Source organism: Myxine glutinosa, chromosome 1 (genome assembly GCF_964187855.1).
Source record: "Myxine glutinosa chromosome 1, kmMyxGlut1.1, whole genome shotgun sequence".
NCBI lineage: Eukaryota > Metazoa > Chordata > Myxini > Myxiniformes > Myxinidae > Myxine > Myxine glutinosa.
In genome coordinates, this window is record NC_136261.1 from 307,820,083 (window position 1) to 307,846,705 (window position 26,623).

At 47.3% G+C, this 26,623-nt stretch overlaps 1 protein-coding gene across 2 annotated transcripts in view; it reads right to left on the minus strand.

Moving 5' to 3' along the window:
* LOC137439854 (cullin-associated NEDD8-dissociated protein 1) overlaps positions 1-26,623 on the minus strand; it is a 125,859-nt gene that overhangs the window by 79,637 nt on the left and 19,599 nt on the right. Inside the window, exons 3-5 of one of the 2 annotated variants that reach the window (XM_068136026.2) lie at positions 20,552-20,706; positions 11,028-11,151; positions 9,115-9,371 (exon numbers count right to left, since the gene is read on the minus strand). In XM_068136026.2, coding sequence (XP_067992127.1) covers positions 9,115-9,371; positions 11,028-11,151; positions 20,552-20,706 — 536 coding nt within the window. Of the gene's footprint in view, positions 1-9,114; positions 9,375-11,027; positions 11,152-20,551; positions 20,707-26,623 lie in introns of both variants that reach the window. The other variant, XM_068136017.1, reaches the window with a different exon arrangement.

Below are 26,623 nucleotides of genomic sequence, written 5' to 3' on the forward strand. Positions count from 1 at the left end.
AGAGGGGTGAGTGAAATTAAGAAGAGACGGAGGGAAACTAAGAGCGAGATAAAGGAGGAGGTGATGGAATATGTACAAGGTCGGTGCTCAAATCATGATGATATGCTCACTAACCAAATAAAGAGTTTGCAGGTGGCGAGGGAGGTGCGGAGACGAAGTGCCGAGGTGAGTGGCGATATACACGGAAATGTATATGGTGTGAGGGGAGCTTCAGTCGGCTTGGGGGTTGCTTTGGATCCGCGTGTTCGTGAGAGGCCGTTGGTGAAGTGTGCGACAGGTACGGAGTACGAGAGAGGAGGTGTGTGAGAATGTCCGACTCTGGGGTGTGTGAGGAAAAAGTGCGCGCCGAGGAGTGAGTGTGCTGTCGAGAGTGAGTTGGTCGTAGCGCGTATGCGAGGAGGCACATGGAAGCGCGGAGTGGGGTGTGTTACAGAGGATGTAACGAAAGAGTGCACAACTGTGGTGAGTGTTACGGAGGGTGTAACGGGAGAGTGTGCGCAAGAGGATGCGCGAGAAAGGTGTGTAACAGAGGAGTGCATGAGGAAAGAGTGCGCTGTCAAGAGTGGTGGTGAAAGTGGTAAGAGTGACACGGAGCGTGAGTTGGTTGTGGCAGGTGAGAGAGGATGTACACCTGGAATGGAAGGATGCACACCTGGAATGGTAGTGTGTGTATGGGAATGCACGCTAGAGTTAGTAGTGAGGCACATGGTTGGGTGTGCAAGTGAGAGCACACCTGTGGTTGTCACAGAGGAGGTGACCGAGGAGGGGGCGCGAAGAGGTGTGTTGGTGAGGTGTGCGAACGACGAGTGTGTGCAAAGGTGTGCGGCGGTCAGGTGTGTGACCAAGTCTAAGCGGAATGAGTGTACCTGGGTGTGTCAGTGAAGGTGCAATGACAAAGAGCATGGAGACGGCTGGATGTATGAGCAAGGAACGGGCTGCGGGGTGTAAGCATGCGAATGGAGCATCGACGCTAACCGGGTTAGCGGTTAGAATGATGTTTAGCCGAATCGGGCCTCGGTGCGTGCCGGGCTTCGCGTGCCGCGAGGACCAGCGGGGATCCGATCCACGCTGGGCCTCGCTCGGAACGGTCGCGTCCGAGCTCCGCCAGGCGGAGCGGGCGGTCCGGTTGGAAGGGCCGACACAGCGACCCCTTGTGGTTGCCGCGCTCCGGCCGGCCGAGATTGGGGCATCGGACGGTCCCGTGCCCCGATGGTGCGTGGAATCTCGGGCCGAGAAGACCGCCTTCCCTGCACCGAATGCCGGACGGACCCGGCATTCGTGGAATCTCGGGCCGAGAAGACCGCCTTCCCTGCACCGAATGCCGGACGGACCCATCCGCTGGCAACGAACCACCCGCATCCATTGCTCGGCTTTACGAAGCAGAGCTTTGGAAACGAATTGGCGCACCGAGAGGCTCAAGTGAGTAGACGTGTGATGAGGATAGTGTTTTGGACCCGAAATTAGAAAAACAAAATTTGATGATTGGCAAAGGATTGGCAGAGTGATGATTGGTAATGGTAGAGTGATTGGCAGATTGGCAAATTTTTGATTTGTTGAATTTGGACGAGCAAAATTGATAGTAAAAGATGCCCGATGTGGTGGGATGGCAACTCTGCCATCTCTCACAGCGGGGGCAAAGGAGCACTAGTTTTATGGGGTTTATGGCAGTGAAAACTAGCCCGGGAGGGTTAGGATATCGTGTGTAGGGACTTAGAGAAGATGACCTTAGGTAACGTTAAGGTTAGGTAGTGACAATGATACCTGTAGTGGGGATGCAGGTAGATTAGTTTGGATGATAATGACGTGGTATGTGCTTAGTTTAAAGGGAAGACGGGGAGCACCAAGTTAGGAGGGCACCAGGTAGTTCAGATGATGCCGTGTGTTTGAGGATTGGAAGTGTATTGAGCAGGGTATGAGTAACTGATTGTGATTGTGAGTAGTATTGTGATTGCACAGGTGTGCAACTGAACAGGTGGATGGAGCAGTGTATGAGTGAGAGAAGGTGATTGTGCGTTGTGTTGACCAAATGGTCCAGGGAGGAAGGAGGGTGCAGGTGGCACGAGGTGTGATTGCACAGGTGTGCAACAACAGGTGAATGGAGAACAGGTGTATGGAATAAATGGTCTGGAGTATATGGAGTATTGGAATGGATGGTCGTGGAGTGAGTATGGTGGAAACTGTGGAGTGGAGTGGATGGTGCGAAGGTGTGAATGGGGGAAGGATGGACCCCCATCACGAATACCCGGGGAGGGTAGTGTAAGAGTTAGGTAGAGGGTACAGGTAAATTGTGGTTGGATATTGGCATCTGTGGTGCGGGTAGTTGCACAGGAGTGTTGTGATTGGTGCATTAGTGTTGTGGAAATGGCTGGGCGTGTAGCCTGTTAGTGTGTGTAGTTGGTTGACACAACGCCACTGTTAGGATGTCGGCCAGGTGAGGCCGCAGGTGGGCTCTGGGAGCCGGTAGAGTTGTTGTGGATGGGGCCCGAGGATCCGGAGGACGGACCCGGGTAGCCCAGTGCCAGAGGTCACCGAGGGGTGACAGAGCCAGGAGGGGCCTTCCCCAGTTAGATAGGTTTGGGTGAGGAGCTAGGTAAGCTCGGGTGGCAACTACAGTGGTGGAGGTGTGCAGGTGGGTAGACCTGCTGGGAGAGCTGCACGACCCAGCCCGGAAATTGTGCAAGGGCACAGGGAGATGAATCGGGGGAGTGAGACCCCAAATTGAGAAGCACCACAGTTTGGTCAATGGGAATTGGTTTTTAGAACCCATAGTGTAAGTTGGCCAATGGATTGGCAGGGAAAGACCCCGGGTAGTGTAAAGTGTGTTAATGTCATTTAGAAAGTAGTTAGGATGAAAATCTCCTTGCACCATCTACATCCACTCACCTGAGGTAACGATGGTACTCCACACCATGCCAGGTTGTTTTTATTATTTTTATTGATGCAAATGTTTGGAATGTGAGACGCATCATGATGTGGGTGTGACATTGTGCTGGTGTTCCATCTCTGCCTCCTTATGAGGATTGATGATGAATTAGGTGATGGCAAATTTTGATTAGTGGGATTGTGGTGACGAATTTGGTATAGAAGAGATATGGGGAGACGTGACAGTAGTGACGAATTTGTAAAGGTGTAGATTTTGTAAATATGGGGTAAGGGCAAGGGTAGAGTATGTGACGGGGGGGGTGACGTACAGTAGGACGAGCTTTCTCACTTCGCTCTCCGTACGCACTTCGCCTTGCATTGCCTTGTTTGATGTGTACCCTTGAGATCTTACCCCTCGCTCATCTGTCTTTTCCCCCTTTTGTCTCCCACATGAGGACTGTGCGCCACTGGGAGCGTGCGTGAGTCCGCCATTGGGCGCCCGAAACTCTCGCAACCACAGCTGTCTGCATCGATGCACCACCTTATGGACCACATGTCTGTGCCTGAGCACCACTGATGGACCCCATGGGTTGGGGCATGGCCCCTCTGCTGGAACCGGCCATGAGGGCCCGAGATCTTGCTGGCGGACCTTGGTCACAGGGCACCTATGGCGCACAGGTGAACCACACATTGTCGGCCCTGTGGGCCATAAATAAATAAATAAAAATGGACATGTTTTGTGCAAATTTTATTGCAAATAGGCCGCCAGGAAAGAAGATGACAACAACTGGAAGAGAGCAATAGCCAGCAGAGGGAGCCGAAGAGCAAGAGACCACCAGCAGGGTTTGTCGGTTTATTTTTTATTGAACTGTGGTGACTGTGCACAGATTGGTGCTTGAGGGTGCATTGGTGCGTTTTTGGGTGCTTCATGGTGCGTCGATGCAGAGCAGACTGTCTCCCCCCCCCCCCAAAAAGAACGATCACAGGTCCTGGGTTGCGTTTTGTAAATAAAGTAGAGTCATTGTAAATAATGCGCCCCCACCGTAAATGTATAGTTTGAAGACCATTCCGCAATTCGGTTAGCTGTGGGCGTGAGTCTGTTAGGTAGGGTGCAATGGAGCAGCGGGACATATTTATTTATGTTTTAAAACTGTCGCACTCAGGGTCAGGTTAAATGTAGATGGAACTACACCTACGTGCCACACTAAAAGTTAAGGTAAGAGGCCCGGGACGTGCCTAAGAAGAGGAGGGTGCAGTGTTGTGGATATAAGGATTGTGTTTTTTTTATTGTGTTTTTTTTATTATTGCTTTATTATGGACTCTCCTGCCTCCAGTCTGTGTATAAAGGTCAAAGGGCGTTCCCGTAGTTAATTCCATAAAGCATACACGAAGGACACCATATATCCCTGTTCAATAGTTATATCCTTATTATGTGTATTAGTGTAAGGCTGTGTCTTCCATTAATTGAAATACTCCATTGCACCAAGTGAAATAAGAGTAGATTCCCTTCACCTTCCCCTTCCAACAATTGCCAACTGTTCCCTCCGCGACTCCATTCGCCACGAGGTCGGCTCGGAGAAGGGGGAGGAGCTGCCGACTCCTGGGCGTGCCCGCCCATCGTCATCAAGGGCGGAGCCAGAGGGCCATGCCGACCAATCAGGGCCGAGGCGAGCTGACCGATGGGCGTGTCCTGGACACCAGCGGCTTGATCGCCTGGGGCGCTATATAGAGCGCGCGCGAAAGCAAGAGAGGAAGTTGTTGTTGGACTAAGCAAGAGAGGAAGAGTTGGATTAAAGAGTTGGACTAAGCAAGAGAGGAAGTTGTTGGACTGGGTTGGACTAAGAAAGAGAGAGGAGAGAAGGGGCGAAGCGAAGCAAAGACAAAGAGTCCTGGACTTTGTGAGAGGGAGAGAGAACCCGTCACGCCAGACCCCCCACCAGCAGCGTTGGCTCCACCAAGCAGCTCCGACCCGTTACCCCGCGCACACGACAGGATCGGTGGCATCGGCGGCCGTCGAGGTCCAGCCCGACGTCCCGGGTGGGATCAAGCTCCAGCCAGCTCCGTGCCTTCCTCCCCCTCCAGCCACCCACCTCCTTCCAGCCAATCCACTCTGCAATTCCCTGTGTGAGTCCGTTTTGTTTGTTCTGTCCTGGGTTAAGACTGCATAGATAAGCTAGCGATTTTCGCTGTGTCTCTGATTTCTTCTGTAAATTATTTTATTATCCTTCCTTCTTCCTTGGTTTCTTTTGGTTGTAAATAGCAAATAAATTATATCCGTATTCCCTACTTCTGTCTTCTTCTTCTTCTTCACATCCTTCGCTTTAGTCTTTTCCCCATTGAATATCTGTGGCGCGATTTTGGCCAACGTTCAGGAATCGGGTTAGTCGGGGTAACTGTTCGGGCGCGGCGGCCATCCGCTCGGCAAACAACATCCTAGCCCTGTCCGTAACAATATATATATTGTTGCGGATATGAGGACTGTATATTTTTTTGATTGTGTGAATTATTATTATTGGTTATTCTGCGCCCCCTGCCTCCGGAGCTGTGTAAAGGTCAAAGGGCGCCCCATAATTAGTCCACAAGCATACACGTCAGCCAATAATAGAATACCCCTGTTCGATAGTTATATCTTATTCTGTGTTTTAGGGTAAGGCTGTGTCTCCCATTAATAGAAGTACTCCATTGCACCAAGTGAAAGAGATAGATTCCCTTCATTCCCATTCCCAAAACCTCCATTCCCCCTTTTCGTCGATTAGAAACTACCTCCGCTCCAATTACCGCCATTGACCACGAGGCAGGGTCGGAGAAGAAAGGCATGTCTCCACCTCGTCATAGAGGGGAGGAGTGAGCCAGCCCCACTCGACCAACCATGAGCCAGGGGTTTGGCTAGAGAGGGCGGAGGAAGAGCGATCGGGGAGGTTCGCAAAGGTTGAGGGGCGGGGCCTATATAACCCAAGGCAGGGCGTGTCCAAAAGGAGATGAGCTTTTACCGGCAGACAAAAAGGGAGCCCAAGCCGTTGAGAAGAGAGAGGGTCCAAGAAGCAGAACTGAGTTGTGTGGTTTTGGTCGTCAGTGGTTGCGTTGTGGTGGTCAGTGGTTGCGTTGGTTGCGTTGAGTTGTCGGTGGTGAGGAGTGATTGGACCAAGAGAACATAGAGAACATCCAAGGAGAGGACATCCCAGAAAGCACAAAGCCTGTTGTAATCCTGGAAAAGCACGCGACGTCCACAGCAGCAGCAGCAGCGGCGGCCACAGCAGCAACAACACTCAACAGCCGCTTGGGGCCTGGACGGTGGTTTTGAGCAGGGCCGCGAAGGAACGGCGGCTGCTAAACGCGCCGATCGTGCTGCACAATACAACTCCAAGCCATCCTCTGCTTCCAGCCAATTCCTGTCATCATTCCCCGTGTGAGTCTGTCTTTTGTTTGTTCTGTCCCTGGGTTAATTAAGACTGTAGGTAAGCTAGCGTTGCACTGTGTATCTAATCTCGTCTGTAAATAAACGTGACTGCTTTCTTTTTGCTTGTGTGTATAATAAATCCCATTACTCTTCTGTCCGTCTTCTCGTCTTATTCCTTTTCCTCTTTGCATTCGGTCGTTTTAGAGTTTTCCAGATTGGGCAGCTGCGGTGCGATACGGCCAAAGTTGGGGGTGAATCGGGTGAGTTGGGGAAGAATCGGGGGAACTGTTAGGTCGCGGTAATACACCACCGCTCGGTCAAAATAACATCTTAACCGCGACAGTAACAATATATATATATTTATATATTATATATATATATATTGTTACGGATTCAGGGTTCGGCTCTCCCCCTATCAAGGGGGGGGTTAATCCCCTTGTCCTTTTAAGCTGGCCGTCCCGAGTCCTGGAAGCCACAACGCCCCTCCCGGTCGGTCTTGGGTAGGGTGATTGGTCTATTTGGGTCCCAAATACCTAATTACCAACACCGACCGCGAGCAGGGAAATAACTCCAGCTCGAACCACGGACGTGATGGTAAATGCCGAGCGGTTAGCAGTCTGCGATCCGAGCCGTTAACAAATGACTAACCCGATTCTGAGCGGTTGCGATCGTGCCACAGGTACTCAATGGAAAGAAAGGACGGAGGCGATCTGATTAGGGAAAAACCAATAAATAACAAGGTGAATTTATTTACAATCAAGAAGAAGAGGAAACGAAAGGAATATACAAGGAAGAAGAAGAAGAAGCAGGACACAGGGCAGGCTTAACTATACAGTCTTAACTTAACGACCCCAGACAAACATACACACTCACACGGGATTGCAGTGGGTAGGGTGGAAGGTCCAGGCAGATGTCCCAGGCTCCAATCGACCCCCGTCCAGACTCCGGTTCCGCAGGCGAAACCCGGCAGGCAGCTCTGCGTATCGTTGGCGCGACCAGACCTTACATTTGGCGGGGGGGGGGGGGAAGTCCTTCGCAAATGTGCGCTCTTGGATCAGTCCTTTCAATAAGCGCCTATACCCACAAGTTCGTTATCAGCCCTCTCTCCCAACGAGTCCGTTGTGCGCAGTTCTTTCGAAAGGAGTCTGTTTGCAAAGCGCGTATATCCTCCAGTCCTTCAATAACGACGGGCCCCTGCGCAGTCCGTAAAAGGGCTTGGCGCTCGCGCTTATATAACGCGCTTTCAGATCAATCCGCGCGCTTGGAAACCACGCCCGCCAGCGAGCTCACCTCAGCCCTGGTTGGCTGGTAAGGGCTTACCGGCTCTGCCTTTGATGGCTGGTTGACAGGGCCACACCTTGTCCTGGGCGCTCCGCCCCCTTCTTCCTCGAGCTTGACCGCGTGGTTAATGGCAGCGCCTGAGCGAACGCTAACCAAGGTGCGTAACAGAATTGGGAGAGAGAGGTTGGCAAAATGGCCGGAATGGATTGGGACCTATTCTTATTTAATTGATGCAACGCAGATTCAACTATTGGGAACACGGCCTTATCTGAAACACATAATAATGAAATAACTGGGATTTCTAAGGTGACCTACGTGTTGCTGTGGCCTAATTATGGGTGCTACCTTTGACCTTTTAACGATGAGAATTATTTACAAGTATTTACACAAGTGACGGTTCTAAAACCGCAACAATATATATATATATATATATTCCCTTAAGTATTCCCTAGTATTATTCCCTTCAGTAAAGCGACAGGTGGTATTTGCTATTACCAAATAAAATGGACCAGCCCTTTGTCTCTGTCTGTCTTTCTGTTCCTGTCTGTTGTGGCCCCGACTTTGTGAAGGCGGGGATACACCTTCCTTGATGTGGGGGATCTCTGGGTCGCTGCTCGGAGATCAATCAGCTGTCTCCATTTCAAGAGAACTGTCCAAGGCAATACAACAACAACAACAACAACAACAACTCCTGGTTTGAGAACCAGTTACGATCCTGTACCATGTTCTCAAAGTGAAATGGTTCTGAAACTGGAACACACTCAAATTTGATTGAAACCAACATATAAAACACCATATCAATAGGTAAAGTAAAACAATGCCAATAGTCATTATTTATGGAGAATACAAAAACCATAAAGAGTGTAGTGAAGTCATTAGGAAAGTAAACAAAGTGCAGCACAATAATACTTCCATATGGACATAAAACAGTACAAAGGTAATTCATTAAATCAAAATGTACATCAATCAGCCAGTCATGTGGATGGAAATAACGTTTATGTAGCAGACAGTCTCAAACTGAGAGTTGGTTATACTAAATAGTGCCAAACCTATAATCACCCCCTTCACCCTACCCAAGACGTCATCTTGTTAAACAGTTTACAAACTTGCTAAGATGTGCAAATTGTACCAAAAAGTTATTTCGCAATTTATTTCGTTCATACTATTACAAAAACAGGTAAAACTGGGGATCTATAAAAGAAAAGCAGAAACTTGGAAGACCACGATACATGTCTTCCAAGTTTCTTTGAAGACTTCCACCAGGATGGATTGGTGGAAGAGGCTGTAACTGTACATGCATGTGCTAATTGGTGTTCATATTTCTCTGCAGATTGTGTTAATAGATACCGGGATGCTCCCTTCATATAGTCTATCTCTCTGACTATTACCACCACCACCAATCTCAGTTGCCTCCAATTGCAAGTGGAGAACAGGAGTATGGTAATAGATAAGGTGGCATTTTAATGACACTTTTGTTGATGACATACAAACAGTGAAGGAAACGTGCACACAAGACAATAAAACGTTTGGAAGTACTCGTGTTCAGAGTGAGTAACACATAGTGGGCTGCATACCGACACGGTGGCCAGCCTGCCGGCTGATTGCGGCGATGCACTGTATGTATGTCCGCGTGGTTGAGGTGGTTTCATTGCGTGCTAATTCAGTGAGCAGGTGTTCCATGAGCTCAGCAAAGAGGCTGTGACTGCAAACCATGACAAGGTGACCAAGCGCGATGATCGCACGCTTTCGGACGGCAAGGCGAGGGCTTGTTAGCTGCGGCAGCAGGCAAGTCAGGATGGACTGGTGGAAGCTCACCAGGAGGCTGCCCAGCCTGCTGAACAAATGCATCCTCATGTTACTAAGCAAGTGGACTTGTTGTAGATGGCAGGACAAAGCGCAATTCTTCATCTTTTGAGCTTACATATTCCAGGAACCTATTCAGCTCCTGGAATATTACATTCAATCTCAAGAAGTACCCACATTCTGTGGCATATCAACTAATGGACAGTTAACCCAACAAGTCTTCAAGATCAGGCCTTCCCACGCAAAAAAACAAAACAATAGGCAGTACAAATTCAAAATATGTGTTCTTAACACATACAAATCTGAGCACCTGCCTCCTTTTTCATGCATTTTTCAATATATCAACAACACTGTGTAGTAATGCTCTCCCCTAGTGGACCTACGCTTCAGCATTCGAACATTCATTTCTGGAAGTGGTCCAGTACGAAGTTTTGGATATAATCAATATCTTCCGTCATGGAGACAGGTTCCTTCCGTCATGTCAAAAATGGCCTCTAAACGGTGTTTTTTTTATGTAGACAGGTTGCTCATGTAGACATGTAGAAAGGATGATTTGGGATTGGAGAAAAAACGAGTTGAGCAACCTGTCTCCATATATATATATATAGGTCCCAATATATATATATATATATATATATATATATATATATATATATATATATATATATACATACATACATACATACATACATATATATATATATATATATATATATATATATATATATATATATATATATATATATATATATATTCATATATATATATATTCATATATATATATATGTAGACAGGTTGCTCAACTCGTTTTTCTCCAATCCCAAATCATCCTTTCACCCACCAACCTCTCTCTCCTTTTCTGCCCCAAGCAATTCGCAGACGGTCAGATGTGCCGTCTCAGGGCATAACTTCACTGCATGATAATGCTCCACAGATGGGAAATAATAATCATTACTACTCGTGCAGAAATAGTTTGGGGAATTTCAAGATCAACCTCAATAAATCCCAAATTTGTCACTTTGTGATTTTCATCTCTTTGGACCACTCACAGAATATCTGGGTGGTTTTAAGTTTTACGAATTATGACATCGTAGCACATGTCCTGAAGTGACTATGTGGCCAACCAAAATATTCCTAGCCAGGTGGCATCAAGGTGCTATCACATTGATGCGGCAAGCATGTATATGCAGTAGGGGAATACCTTGAGAAATATGTCAGGTTTCCTCAACTCCCCTGCGTTTTTTGATTTTATATTATAAAAAGGTAATCGACTGTAAACTCCCCATTGTACCAAAGGCTATATCGTATTACGAGTCACAATGTATTATCAACCACACTCCCTTCCCCAAACAATGAAGATAATTTGATATCTTATCACAGTGCTACTCCCCAACTACTTTGTACCTCACAGTCTGAATTCCCTCTGAGATTTTTATTAACAAAAAATAAAAACAAAAACTATTTGCCCGTATATTACGTTCTGCAGCTGCATTTCTCCAACCCCATTTGCCCATAAGGTCTTAAGCTTGAGCAACACAGTTTTGCCAAATGTGCTGGTTTCCAAGAACCTAACCCCCATGTTGGACAAGGGTATGTGTATAATGTCAAATAAATTACATAAAAACTGACTGTCAAATTTAACACAAGGAAGGCAAACATGGCCTCGGTTATGACAAGTCTCCACCTGCTCAGCATATCTCCCATGATGTCCAAGGCCTCCAACTGGACAGAAACATCCTCCTGTTTACTGATGGCACTCGTCAGGCGCCCAGTGATTTTCTTGCAAACCGTTGCAGCCAATGCTGAACCTGCAAGAATCAACATTAGCATCAATGGCGTTGCTTGCAAAAGGCACACTAAAACACAATCTAAAACTACTTCTACTTCTACTGCGGTCAATCCACATGCCCAACTAAGGGTTGCAGCGACCCCGACAACTGTCAGTCTTCCACCTTCTGCCAACATTCACATGGGCTCAGGCCAATCTCATTGGCGCACTGGTGCAACCAAGAGAGTCTTGGGCATCCTCAAGGATGGCACCAGGTTTGATTGGGTCGTTGACTGTGGTAGCGCTCATGGCAAATTCCAGGGAGATTATAGGCCAGTAGCCCAGTACATGTTCACTTAAGAGGCGGACATGTCCCAAACAGCGAGTAGTGCTAAGTCTAGTGATCTCACAAATGGTTCTGTTTGAGACTTGGTCATACCATCAGACGACTCCAAGGATGTGGCATTGACATCACATTTGGAAAACTGGGTGAAACCAGATTGCTGAGAGCATCTCCGTTGTAGCAGGAGGGGGTGAATACGATTCAGAAGAACGTACACAAATACATTCCCAGGGACTGAGAACAAGGTGGTCGGGTGATAACTACTGCAGTTAGAGCGGGGAGACTTTGCCTTTGTAGATGGGGATGATTATGCCATTCCTCCACTCTGCTAAAACATGCCCAGAATTCCTGACATTTATGAAAAGGTAGTGTAGAACCTCACAGATTTGAGTCTCAGTGCATTTCAGCAGTTCTGGGGGTGCACACCCAGCGGCTTGATCATATTTGAGTTTACTCACTGCACGACAGGCCTCAGACAGGCATGACAGATCCACACACACGGTGATGTCATCGCCAGCTATGGGGGCCTCTTCCTCCAAGTTGGGGCAGTGTGGATCAGGGCGGAAGCTAAAAGCCTGCTCAAAATGTTATTTTCAGTAGCTGAGGGTTTCCTCATTGGTGTGGCACAGTGTCCTGCTTGCCTTCATGATCGGCATGCTGCTTTTAGTTTTATTTGAATTCAAACCAACACACGTGCTGGATTTACCAAAAGGCATATCTAAGGTCATTTTGTTAAATACCTTCCTCAGCTTCATTGGCCAGGTGCCTGGATGCAAAGAATCAATGTCTTTCCTAGCCTTCGCCCAATATAAAACTTTCTCACGTGCCTTCTTTCTGGAATGTTTCCTTGAAGTCATGCTTGCCTCACCATATCAACAATCACCAGGGTATCGGACAACCACCAGGATCATTTCCATCGTCTCGTAAATCCGACTGTCTCGGACGCTGTAGAGAGGTTTGTGCCACAGAAAAGACGCCAGGACTCCTCAATCTCATCTGAGAGAGTTCTGGATGGAGATGCTATATAGAGTAGACAGCTATGGGTCACAAACTAGAACTACCACATAAGCGTCGCCCAGGCCTTGCTCGACGATGATATATCAGCCACAACTCATCTGTGGTCAGTGTTTTCCGGAGCTTCAGCTCCCCTAAAAGCCCGATAAGATTTGATTGAGGTAGCGCGTGATCCAGTTCTTTATGGGTGTAAGCATCGTTGGAGATCCAGGTGAATCTGTGTGTCTCTCCTTCTGATATCTCTTCTTCTGAAACAAAAACCCATAACGGAAAGGATATGGGAGGAGCAGAGAGAGATCATACGAAGAGAGATGTTGTTCATAAAGCCAGATTCATAGTTCCCAATATCACTTTTGAATCCTGTACGATCTGTGGCAGAGGATGCGCTCAGGTTGCCACAAATCAAAAGTTGGTCATGGGGGAGACCGATAAATACAAGGGAGACTAATTGCTCGTCGAATGCGTCTTTCCCTGCACCTGCAGAGACCTCATTAGAGGCGTATGCCACAATCAGAGAAATGGTAGCATGTCAATGCTTTAGACGAGCCATAAGGAGATGGCCTGAAACAGGGTGCCATGATACCAATGTATCGCTAATATCACTTGCCAGTAGTACAGCCATCAAGAGTGTTAAATTCATTTTTCTTTTCACACGATTACCAAAACAGGAATTGAAAGTAAAATGCCAGATTCAAAATAAACAACAACAACTGCATGATAATCTGATTAAATTTGGCATTGTTCTATAAAATGGCATTTAAACTTCAATGCTATATTACGAGCAGTCAAAGAAGAGACAGGCTCCACAGCTTTTTTCTTAAACTGTATATACAAATTCAACTGTGAAAGCAATTTTTATCTAGACATTTGGCAATAGGCCTAAGTATGCCTGTCCTTGTTGTCAATTGGCCAGTACAAAAAAAATTTTTTGACTACAAGCACGTATGTTTTTACATCGCCCACACCTCCTCATCTATCATGTAGGCGAACGAAAACATGTCCAGAATCAAATTAAGTCAACCCAGTGTAACCACTCTAATGTCCTTCAATTCCAAGGCTTGCTGACCACATGCACCCAACACAGAGGGGGACAATGCATCAAGCAGACACTTATATTGGTCACAGGAAATGGCTTTTTCAAATTGAACTCCTTGCAGAGTTTCACGACAAATTTCGGAAGTGGTGGTGGGCCACTTCACCATTCGTTTTACAGACTTATCCTCTTCCAATGGAAATAAAATGTTCCCTTCAATGAAAAGGATATCAACAAATGAGATAGATTGGAAAGGTTGAGAACTGTGCAGATATGCACAGCAGATAAACGTCAGAACATGTTATTCATTCATTTGCAAACAGCATGCGAGTGCTAGTGGACACCGTTTCTCGGATCACAGTTTTGTTTTGTTTTCTTTTTGGTTACAAGATCGAGGCTCATGAAAGAGCTAACATTAATCACACAAAAAGTCAAACCGACACATAAAACACAAAATAAGGGGAGCGGAAGACAAGATGGGGAGAGAGGGGGAAGGACACAAACACAACATTTGAGAGCAGGGACATCGAGAGAACTGTGGGAGGGAGAGGGCTTGGGGGGGAGGTGGGAGAGGTATAAAACATATGGACACTGCAAGGACTTCCAGGAAAGAAGTTGGAATTTCAAAAAAGTGGATCTGGGGTGAATTAGCAGGGGTAGAAAAGATCAAGGTTTTTGATGGGGGAAGATAAGAGATGGTGGTGAACAGCTGTTTTAAAGACCTGGAGGGAGGAGTGGCATTGAAGGGAGTGGGGGAGTTTGTTCCAGAGGTGGGAGAAAAGGGGATTGAGAGTCAAGGTGAGCAGAGAGCATAGATTTTGGCAGTTTAACCATAAGAGGGTTGCTGGCAGGTCTTGTGCGACCTGCAGGAACGTTTGGGGGACAGAGCACAGAGAGAGCTGGGGGAGCAAGGCCGGAGAGGAGTCGGTAGAAGACAGAAAGACCACCAACCTGACTGCGGTGAGTGAGTGAAAGGCCCTCGGAGTTAGCTTCATCGCAGGAGATTCCAATGATTCTGAAAGCTTTGGTTTCAACAGCGTGAAGCCGAGCTAGGTGTGAGGCAGGAGCACCGGACCAGAGGGGGGAACAGTATTCCATTGAGCTGCGGATGAAAGCCTTGTATGTGGTGAGGAGCTCAGGTGTGCCAAGGAAGGACTTCGCACGACGGAGGATGCCCAGTTGGCGACTGGCTTTGGAGACCAGCTTGGAAATGTGGTTTTCCCAAGAATGATCATGGCAGATAGTGAGACCCAAAAGCTTGAGCGACAGAACTTCTTGGAGAGGATTGTTGAGAAAGTAGATGGGAGGGTTTTCCAGTCGGTCTTTTCAGAGAGACAGAGTAAGAGTGTGAGATTTGTCAGGATTGAAAGACATGTTCCACTTGTTTGACCAGTCTGATTTTGTCCAGGTCTGCAGATAGTGAGGAGGCTGCAGGCTGCCGATCTGAGGGATGAGGAATGGAGCGGCAGAGAGTGGAGTGATCAGCAAAGAGATAGAGAGGATTTTCCAGAGAGTTGGAGAGATCATTGATGAAGACCAGAAAAAGCACAGGGCCCAGAACACTACCTTGGGGAACTCCAGCCAGAACAGGAAGGGGGGATGAGGGAAATCCATTCAGGGCCACACGTTGACTACGACCAGAGAGGACGTCCGCAAGCCATACGTGGAGAAGATTTCCATGGATACCATAGGAGGAGAGTTTGGTGACAGAACTGGGTGCCAGACCGTATCGAAGGCACGTGATATGTCAAGGGAGACAGCTCTGATTTCCTGTTTGGCCTTTAGGACCTCCATCCATTGTTGAGACAGCAGACGCAACATGTCCAGAGTAGAATGACCTGGTCTGAATCCAAATTGATGATCGGAGATCAAGGCATTGGAGAAGAGGAAGGATTTGATATCCGAAGCAATGATGGATTCCATGACTTTGCTGATGATTGGGAGCAGGTTGATTGGTCTGTAGTTGCAAGGATCTGTTTTTGCACCTTTTTGTGTAAAGCGGTAATGTTTCCTGATTTCCAAGATGCTGGCATATGACCTTGAGCAAAAGAGAGGGTGAAAAGAACAGAGAGAGGGTGAGATAGAGCGGCAGAGCAGGATTTTAGGACCCGTGGGCTGATGCCGTCTGGTCCAGTTGCAGAATCAGAGTCGAGGTTTGACAAAAACTTCTCCACCTTGTCAGGATAGAAGGACAGAAGAGTCCAGGAGCAGTTGGGTTCGACTGGGTGAGGTGGGAACAGAGAGAGATGGGTTTGGGACACAAGATTTTGAGGCAAACACAGAGTTGAGGCATTCGGCTTTGTTACGTGCAGTGTCAACTATGTAGTCATTTGAGGTAAGGGAGGGGATGGAGGGGGAACATACACCAGAAACGGATTTGACCAGACGCCACCAGGATTTGGAGGAAGGAGACAGGTTTGAGAGTTCATTCTTGAGTGTGGAGAGATAGTGCTTCCTGGCACTCCTGAGGGTAGACACACACTTGTTCCGAGCTTGGAGGAAGGAACTGAGATTGCCTTCAGTTGGATTTGCCTTCCAAGAGGCAAAGGCAAGTTGTTTCAGGGCAACTGCCTCACCACAAGATTCAGTGTACCATGGACGGGAGGGTAAGGGTAAGACAACTGAAGACGAGATCGGAAAAATCTGTGCATGAGAGAGCAGTTTGCTTTGGAAGAATTCCCAGGAAGAATTCATGTCAGAGGCAGTAGAGATTGGAGACCAGTCCAGATGATTGATGGCTGCTTGAAGACCGTGCCAGTCCGCCTGAGTGAAATGCCAGACTCGTCTATGCTGAGGAGGCTCTCTGAGAATGGCCAAAGAGATGTCCACTTTAACAAGCACATGATCAGAAGAACCGATTGCAGCAGAAGAGCAGCAGACATTTGCAGGGAAGTTTGTCATAACAAGGTCTAGAAGTGAAGATACTCTATTGACTGAGATCCGGGTCGGGAAATTGACAGATTGTGTCGGTCCCAATGAGTCGCAGAAGTCCTTTGCTCGGGTGCCATGGCTGGTGAGAGAGGGAACCCACACCCAGCCAGCTGGCATGATGACAGTTGAAGTCGGCACATATGAGGAAGAGAGAGTTGGCATGAGTGGATAGAAGTTCGTCCATGTTGTCAGACAGTGAAATGTAAATGGAGTCATCACTGTTTGGAGGACGGTGCATAATACAAATTAACAAAAGGTGGGAGCGGAGAGAAAGCCGTAGCCAGAGGTACTCCTGGGGGGTGGGGTGGAGAGAGGGCAGTGCAAGGAGTGAGGAAGAGTTTTTGATGAAGATAGCAACCCCACCACCAGGACGAGGCTCAGGTCTATCATACTGGAGGAGAGAGTAAACAGGAAGAATTTTTTTTTTTTTTTTTGTATACTGAATCGAGGCTCGTGAAAGAGCTAACATTTACTTCACAAACAAATCAACCAAACAAAATACCCAAAAAGAGGGAGCGGAAGACAAGATGGGGAGAGATGGGGAAGCACACAAACACAACATCCGAAAGCAGGGAGATGTGTGGAAGGGAGAGGGCCTGGGGGGAGGAGGCATGGGAAGGGGGGGGGGGGGAGGGAGGGAGAAGTATAAAACACAAGGACACCAAGGACTTCCTGGACAGAAGTTGGTATTTCAAAAAAGTGGATTTGGGGTGAAATTAGCGGGGGTAGAAAAGATCAAGGTTTTGGATGGGGGAAGATAAGAGATGGTGGTGAACAGCTGTTTTAAAGACTTGGATGGAGGAATAGGATTGAAGAGAGTGAGGGAGTTTGTTCCAGAGGTGGGAGAAAAGAGGAATGAAGGAGTGAGTAGGAGTAGGATTAGGTGAAGGATGAAGGATTAGGATGAAGGAGTAGGATTGAAGAGAGTGAGGGAGTTTGTTCCAGAGGTGGGAGAAAAGAGGAATGAAGGAGTGAAGGTGAGCAGAGAGTCTTGATTTTGGCAGTTTAATAAGAGGGTTGCAGGCAGATCTTGTGCGACCTGTAGGAATATTATGTGGGACAGAGCCCAGAGAGAGCTGGGGGGGGCAAGGCCAGAGAGGAGTCGGTAGAAGACGGAAAGACCACCAACCTGCCTGCGGTGAGTGTGTGAGAGGCCCTTGGAGTTAGCTTCATCGTGGGAGATTCCAATGATTCTGAATGCTTTGGTTTCAACAGCGTGAAGCCGAGCTAGGTGTGAGGCAGGAGCACCAGCCCAGAGGGGAGAGCAGTATTCCATTGAGCTGCGGATGAAAGCCTTGTATGTGGTGAGGAGCTCAGGTGTGCCAAGGAAGGACTTCGCACGACGGAGGATGCCCAGTCGGCGACTGGCTTTGGAGGCCAGATTTGAAATGTGGTTTTCCCAGGAAAGATCATGGCAGATAGTGAGACCCAAAAGCTTGAGTGACAGAACTTCTTGGAGAGGATTTTTCAGAAAGTGGATGGGAGGGTTGTCCAGTCGGTCTTTTCGGAGAGACATCGTAAGAGTGTGAGATTTGTCAGGATTGAAAGACATGTTCCACTTGTTTGCCCAGTCTGTGATTTTGTCAAGGTCTGCAGAGAGTGAGGAGGCTGCAGACTGCCGATCTGAGGGATGAAGAATGGAGCGACAGAGAGTAGAGTCATCAGCAAAGAGATAGAGAGGATTTTCAAGAGAGTCAGAGAGATCATTGATGAAGACCAGAAAAAGCACAGGGCCCAGAACACTGCCTTGGGGAACTCCAGCCTGAACAGGAAGAGGAGATGAGAGAAACCCATTCAGGGCCACACGTTGACTACGACTAGAGAGGAAGTCCGCCAGCCATGCGTGGAGATTTCCATGGATACCAAAAGAGGAGAGTTTGGTGAGCAGAGCGGGGTGCCAGACCGTATCGAAGGCACGTGATATGTCAAGGGAGACTGCTCTAATTTCCTGTTTGGCATTGAGGACCTCCATCCATTGTTGAGAAAGCAGAAGCAGCATGTCCAGAGTGGTGTCCAGGTCTGAAACCAAATTGATGATCAGAGATCAAGCCATTGGAGAAGAGGAAAGATTTCATATCTGAAGCAATGATGGATTCCATGACTTTGCTGATAATTGGGAGAAGGCTGATTGGTCTGTAGCTGCTGGGATCTGTTTTTGCACCTTTTTGTGCAAAGCGGTGATGTTGGCAGATTTCTAAGCAGATGGAAGATGACCTTGAGCAAAAGAGAGGGTGAAGAGAACAGAGAGGGAGTGAAAGAGCGGAAGAACATGATTTTAGGACCCGTGGGCTGATGCCGTCAGGTCCAGTTGCAGAATCAGAGTCGAGTGTTGACAGAAACTTTTCCACCTTGTCAGGAGGAAAGGACACAGAGTCCAGGAGCAGCTGGGTACGACTGGGTACGGTGGGTACAGAGAGGGATGTGTTTGGGACACAAGATGTAGAGGCAAACACAGAGTTGAGGCATTCAGCTTTTTCACGTGCGGAGTCAGCCGTGTAGCCATTTGAGGTGAGGGAGGGGATGGAGGGGGAACAAACACCAGAAACAGATTTGACCAGACGCCACCAGGATTTGGAATCAGAGAGGAAGGAATCAGAGACATCTTGAAGGAGGAAAGTTTCTGTTAAGCAGATCAAGTCTGGATTGTCAGAAGCAACCTGAATGGAGAGATCAATCAGGTTTGAGCGAAGGCCCTGGATGTTTAAGTTGTGCTACTTTCCAGTTGTGCTACTGATGCAGTGCCCACAGTTGTGCTGCCAATGATTAAGGTGACAAGCGTTACGCCTTGGTCCCCCGTCATTGAAGTGATGCGAGTTGACAAAGTGGAAGACGCAAGGCGGCCATCTTGGATTTTGACGTGGCGACCCAATTTTCAATAGCGTTCTCCCTTATGTGTCGATGCACCCACACACCAGATTAGAAGTTAGTAGTTCGTTTATTTTTCAAGATATTTCGCTCACAAGGTTCAGACATATATATGGTGGTGGCCATCTTGGATTTTGACGTGGCGACCCAATTTTCAATAGCTTTCTTCCTTCTGCCTAGATACACCCGCACACCAGATTAGAATTTGGTATTTCGCTTATTTTTCAAGATATTCCGCTCACAAGGTTCAGACATACATGACGGTGGCCATCTTGGATTTTGACGTGGCGATCCAATTTTCAATAGCGTTCTTCCTTATGCGTAGATACACCCACACCAGATTAGAAGTTAGTAGGTCATTTATTTTTCAAGATATTTCGCTCACAAGGCTCAAACATATATATGGTGGCGGCGATCTTGGATTTTGGATTTTGACGTGGCGACCCAATTTTCAATAGCGTTCTTCCTTATGCCTAGATACACCCACACACCATATTAGAAGTTGGTACTTCGCTTATTTTTCAAGATATTCCGCTCACAAGGTTCAGACATACATGGCGGCGGCCACCTTGGATTTTGACGTGGGTTGCACCCACACACCAAATTAAAATTCGGTCCTTCGCTTATACACGCACGCACGGACGCACACACGCACAGGAAAACCATAGTCCCCCTTTCGCTCTGCGGTGCGACAGGGGACAATGATGGGAATTTCGAATTTGTCCAGGACTCCACTGATAACTCGCATGCTCTTCGCGAAATACAGGTTTGGTGTGTGACGAGGGCGAATCGATTCAATTTTGGTGTCGATCCAAATACGGATCTGGACATGAGATTTTTAAAATTCTTAAATGATCCTTCACCATTTAGTGATAGGGCCAAAAACGATAATTACCCTGATATTTCAAAAAGATGTGGACGACTTCTGACAAAACTTGGTGGATGAGTTGGTTCGGCAACAAGAACAAGCAGATTTGATTTTGGTTCAGGTTCGAATCTGGCCTATTAGTGGGATACAAAACAAACTGTTCAGCCTGGCAGAGGTAAGCTCTCAACCGAGTGCCGATCTAGTATTGCATGCAAGGATCCTAATGCATTCTAATCAATGCAAAAGTTTCCTGAATAACTTTACATAGAAGAAAAAAATACAAATATGGGCCACTCATGATTTTGAAAATTCGATAAATCATAAAATGTATCAAAAATGTCCAGTTCAACATCAGCAGGCATAACAACCTTTAAAAAGGACCTCACCACTAGAAGCTGGAGGAAGCTCGCCAATGACAGTCTTAAGGCCAATGCTGGAAATGTCCCGCAGTTGCTCTTTGTCCGAAAGCATGTTGGAGCAAAGGGTGTCCACAATGGTTTCTACCTGATAGTCCTTCACTTTGCTCACCAACGGCCCCAGGCTGCGATAACGAGGCAAGAGCATGCACTTATGGCTAAAATTAAAACCGCTTTCAAATCTACTGCTCAATGCCAAAAGCTAGTAACAAAATGGAAGGTTGGCCTGTTTTGTGTTCATAACTTTTGTGGCTTGTAGTGCTGACATCTCAGGTTTCAATTATTGAAATTATAAATGTCCTTGTAATGTAAACTGTCGAAAGAAGTTTTTATAATTAAAGAAAATAAGGTTTAATTAGTGTAAAAGTAGGTCTACTCATGTTGATATTACATAATAGTCATGCATGGTAATCGTTGACCGTGAGAAAGTTAAAGAATCTGAGTGAAAACGAGACAGATGACAGACTATAGAGCAGGGGTCAGCAACCTTTTTGACATGAAGTGCCAGTTTGAAATGTTCTTGTTAATTAGTGTGCCATATCAACATTAAGTTTAACATTAAGTTTAATTATGACATGGCATCAAAAAAATATTTCCAACAGACATGGAATTTTATTCCATCCATATAGGCTACATGCATAGCAACAACATTTTAAAGAAACATTTATCTCTCATAATCAGGACATTGTAATGATCATTTTATCATTGTAAAATTTGTCCCCCATGAGGTTACAAATTATATGCACGGACCCCATTTCAAAACACTGCTTTCAGTAACTCATTTACAAAGTATTGCATTGGGAACAAATGTCAAAAAGGGAGAATAAACTGTATCAAACAGAAATACCAGTACTATACAAGAATGCTGCCATCCTCATGAAAACATCCACATCTGAGTTGGAAAAAAAGAAATTGACAAACAGCTACATATGAAACCCATGTGTACCACAAATAAACAGATGCCTACCAGTCAGTGTGATCCCTGGCCCTGCTTTTCTTTGCTGAGCTCCATTATCTGGGGGTTGTAGTTAGTCACTTTAAGTTGCACACATGCTTCGGAGTGGTCAGTTGTCAAACGACTGCGGGAGGGGCTGAGCACGTTCTTCATGTGTGAGAATATCTGCTCACAGAGGTACGTTGACCCGAAGACTGACAGCAAAGCCAGTGCAACGTTCCGGAGACAGCTGAATTTCTTCGGCACGGATGTCCAGCAGGTGAAGATGCAGGTTCCGTGATCTTGCACTGCCGTGGTTTCTAGTTGTTTCCGTAGCTCTGCAAACTTAGTCACCCACAGTGTTGAACTCTTCAGCTCAATCAGCTGCATTTCCATGTCCTGTGTATCCAAACAGTCTATCAAAGATAAATCCAATTCGTGTCCATCAAAGCTGTCTGGCTTGATCAAGAAAGGGACCATGGGTCCATCCTTCTGAAAGTTCCCAAATCGTGTTGTGAACTCCGACTCAAGCTCGCTCATGTATTTGCATATTTCAGCAGTGCTGATGCTGTGCTGCGAGGGCAGCTCCCTTACGTGTCTGAAGTAGCGGAAAGTGGAGGTAGCAACATCGCTTGAAAAGATTGCTAGCTTGCCGACAAAAGCCGTCCATGTGTCGAACATGTCCAAAACAGTTTGCCCTGCACCTTGCAGTCGGAGATTGAGCTCGTTGAGGTGTCCCGTAATATCCGTGAGAAACATAAGTTTCACAACCCACTTCGCGTCCTCGAGTTCTGGGTAGTTTTGGCCCTTTTCAGCCAGGAAGGCCTTGATGGCATCGAAGCAGCTGACAAACCGCTCCAAAACTTTTCCGCAGCTTAGCCACCTATCTGCTGAGTAGAGGGGGATATCTTTGTATGTGCTGTCCATTTCCTCGAGCAGGGACTGGAACTGTCGGTGTGTCAGAGCAGATCGCTTAACTATGAAGTTAATAACCTTTACTACTGTAGCCATAACCTCATTAAGATCTGAATTTGACATCTTTGCACAGAGGTTTTCTTGGTATATTATGCATTGGAGTTTCATGATGGGGTGACCGACTTTTTCCTCAATTAATCTGACAGCTCCCCTCCGTTTCCCGACCATGGTGGGGGCGCCATCTGTTGTCACTGCAAAAATCTTCCTGATGTCAATCCCTCGCTCCTCAAAATGTTCCATAAACACCTTGGCTATGTCCTCACCTTTTGTTGTGTCCGACATTGGCTTTAAGCAGCAGAGTTCCTCTCTTACAGTCGAATCACAGTATCTTGCCATGACTGCCAAACGTGGTATGTCATTCACGTCCACGCTCTCGTCAAGTGCAATGCTAAATACCACAGCATCTTTTAAATCAGCTATTTCCTGCACGCTGACATTTTCTGCCATTTCTTCGATGAGTTGCTCAACACTTCTGGCTGACATGGGAATATCTTTTATTCTTGATTTGATAGTCTCTTTGTTGGTAAGCCTTCAAATAGAACCTCTGAGCTACAGACAAAAGCCTCCTTAATATATTCGCCATCAGTGAATGGCTTTCCGCGTTTCGCAATGCAATGAGCAATGCGATAGCTTGCTTCAGTCGCATGGTTTTTAGCAGTGGCAAAGATTTTGAGGGTGTTGGCTTGCTTCCCATACCTGGACACGGCACGTTTGATGGATTCTGCCTTGTCTGCCTGATCTTTGAAAGTTTTCTCGTGCTTCGTCTCAAAATGGTGCTTAACACTCCAAGTTCGACAAACAACATTTTCAAAACATAAAGTACACACAGCACGGTCCTTCTAAAAACAAAACCCCACTCTTATGTCCATGAGGGCTGGAATGCCTGAACCTTTACTTCAGCTTTCTTAGCTAGCGGGGTTGCCATCATCGACCGAACCTGAACCGCTTCACTGCAATTCCTGTGGGAAATGTGAGCAGGAGGCCGTACCGTCAATCAAACTAAATAAGACAGGCCGCGTGTTACGAGAAAAACTACTACCCCCATTTTCATTACTACCCACATTTTCATTACTACCACCCCATAAAAAAAAAACTCAAAATAATGACGAGATTAATATTAAAACGCAGAAGGCAGCCTGAATGATAACAGAGTGGAGATGCAGCCGCTGACCACAGGGTGTTAACATCACAGTCGTTCTTACACCACCTCAGGTTGCCACGAACGGCGTATCGGAAGGCACCAAGCCTGCATCTCCTGTTTGAAATCTGCGATTATTATACAATTCAGAATAATGATGAGATTAATATTAAAACTCAGAAACCAGTCCGAATAATAATAATGAGTGGAGATGCAGCCTCAGACCATATGCTGTGAACAACACCACTGTTCTTACAGCACACCCGGTTGCCACGAATATTGTGTTTGAATGCGCCAGGCCGGCATCTCATGTTGTGCATCTTTGATTATTATTCCAGTAAAAGAATTTGGAATTGGAATGGTGACTCTGCTCTGATCCATCTACCTCATCACCCTGCACCATCACACCAGAATACTGTTATAGTGCAACACGCGCAACAGCCAATGGCTGTTCAAGAGGTGATTTGGCATGCAGCGGAGAGGGCACGGCTTTCGCCAGTGTGCCAATGATTTATTGGCACGCGTGCCTAAGGTTGCCGACCACTGCTATAGAGAGAGATGAGACCTGGGGAAATAAATGAATGAATGATAGTTTTAAGGCCATTTTCCCCGCTAAAGCGGGGGTTAGCCTTGCAGGCCCCATGACAATCATGGTTCCCTGTTTGAGGCAATGTTTTTAAGGCCGGATGCCCTTCCTGACGCCAACCCTTGGTCGCCTCTTACGATGCGCAGGGATACTGTGTCCCTCTTTTAAACCGGGGTACACACCGTGATCATTCATCCCAGCAAGCTGGTACTCAATTTGCCGACCTTGGAAGGATGACACGCTGAGTCAACCCCCCTGGTGTTAATTTAGCGATCGACCGGGATTCAAACCCAGGATCCTAGGATCCCAAGCCGGCACCCTAACCGCTAAGCCAACACCAGGCTTAGACACGAGACATGGAGTTCGGGGGATATATATATATATATGACGCGATTTTCACTGTGTCTCTGATTTCTTCTGTATTTTATTTTATTATCCTTCCTTCTCCTTGGTTTCTTTGATTGTGTAAATAGTAGGAATAAATTTAGTAGCATTTCAAACCTTTTTTTTGTCTCCTTCTTCTTCTTCACATCCGTGTCGCCTTTGTCTTTTCCCTATTGAATATCTGTGGCGCGATTTTGGCCAACGTTCAGGAATCGGGTTAGTCGGGGTAACTGTTCGGGCGCGGCGGCCATCCGCTCGGCCAATCCAGTAACATCCTAGCCGCGTCCGTAACAATTGGTGCCAGGAGCGAGAACGGACCTGAAGCGCTTAGTGCGCTCAAATTACGAGTGGGCCAAAATTTGTTTTATAAAAACTTAAATTTGAAAATCGTGCCATGGACAATCAAGGCAATCGGATGCAGGTGGGGGCATTAGAAGGGGGGTTAGGGGTAACCCAGGACCACAGGGAGGAAATGGAGGAGAACAATGAGCAGGTGGTTGAGGTTTCAGGCGCGCAAAATAGCGCCCTCGCGCACGTGGTTGGAGAGTCCCAAAAGGGCGGCGCCGCGGAGGGCGAGCCCGCGGGGGCGGCTGGGGACGCTGGGCAAACTGGGTTTGACCTCAGATTATTCTTGACCCAACTGAATGCAAAAATGGATAGGATGGGAAGCCAAATCGGGGGGCTCGATGGAAAAATCAGGGGGCTCGATGGAAAAATCGGGGGGCTAGACAACAAATTTGGGGGTTTAGACAATAAATTTGAGGGGTTAGACAACGGGATAAAAGAGGTGAAGAATGGGTTAACGGGGCTAGAAGATAAGATGGAACGCAAATTGCGGGAGAGAGGGGAGCAATCCGCCCGGGAAATCAAACAAATGGAGAACCAGATAGAGGAGGTGAAAATCGGGTTAGAAGGTAAACTGGATGCTCAGAGGGATGAGCTGGAACAGATGAGGATGGCATCTACCAAAGAGATGGGAGAAATGGAGGGAATACGACGAGGTGTAAGCGAGGAGGGTCTCGGGGATACGCGAGGAGGTAAAGCGAGGTGAGAAGCGTATGGAGAAGGAGGTGAGAAATGGGACGGCAAAGTTACAAGGGGGGCATAGAGGACCTGACGCAGGAGGTGGAACAGCTGACGGTGGGACAGACGGAGTTAGTGGAGCAGGTACAAAGGAACACTGCGGTACTAGGAGGGTTAAAGGCGACACAAAAAGAACTAAAAGACGACTTGACAGCGACGAAGAGGGAATGTCAGATGGTACGTAAGGGACTGACGAGGTTGGATGAGGTGACAGAAGTAATGGACACAAAGGACCGGGAGATGAGGACGCACATAGAAACGGTCAAGGTAGCCTTAGAGGACGAAATTGAGGAGACGCACCAGGAAATAAAAGAGGTGAAGCAAAAGTTAGAGAAGGTGGAAGAGGGGGTGAGTGAAATTAAGAAGAGACGGACAAAACTAAGAGAGAAATAGAGGAGGTGGTGATGGAATATGTACAAGGTCGGTGCTCAAATCGTGATGGTGTCCTCGCTAACCAAATAAAGAGTTTGCAGGTGGCAAAGGAGGTGCGGAGACGAGGTGCCAAGGCGAGTGGCGATATACGTGGAAATGTATATGATGTGAGGGGAGCTTCAGTCGGCTTGGGGGTTGATGTGGACCCGGGTGTTCGTGAGAGGCCGTTGGTGAAGTGTGCGACAGGTACGGTGTGCGAAGGAGGAGGTGTGCGAGAATGTCCGATTATGGGGTGTGTGAGGAAAAAGTGCGCGCCAAGGAGTGAGTGTGCTGTCGAGAGCGAGTTGGTCGTAGCGCGTGTGCGAGGGGGCACATGGAAGCGCGGAGTGTTACAGAGGATGTAACGAGAGTGTACACCTGTGGCGAGTGTTACGGAGGGGGTAACGAGAGTGTGCGCAAGAGGATGCGCGAGAAAGGTGTGTAACGGACGGATGCATGAGGAAAGAGTGAGCTGTCAAAAGTAAGGGTGAGTGCTCGACCAAGTGTGGTGGTAAAAGTAGTGAGTGACAC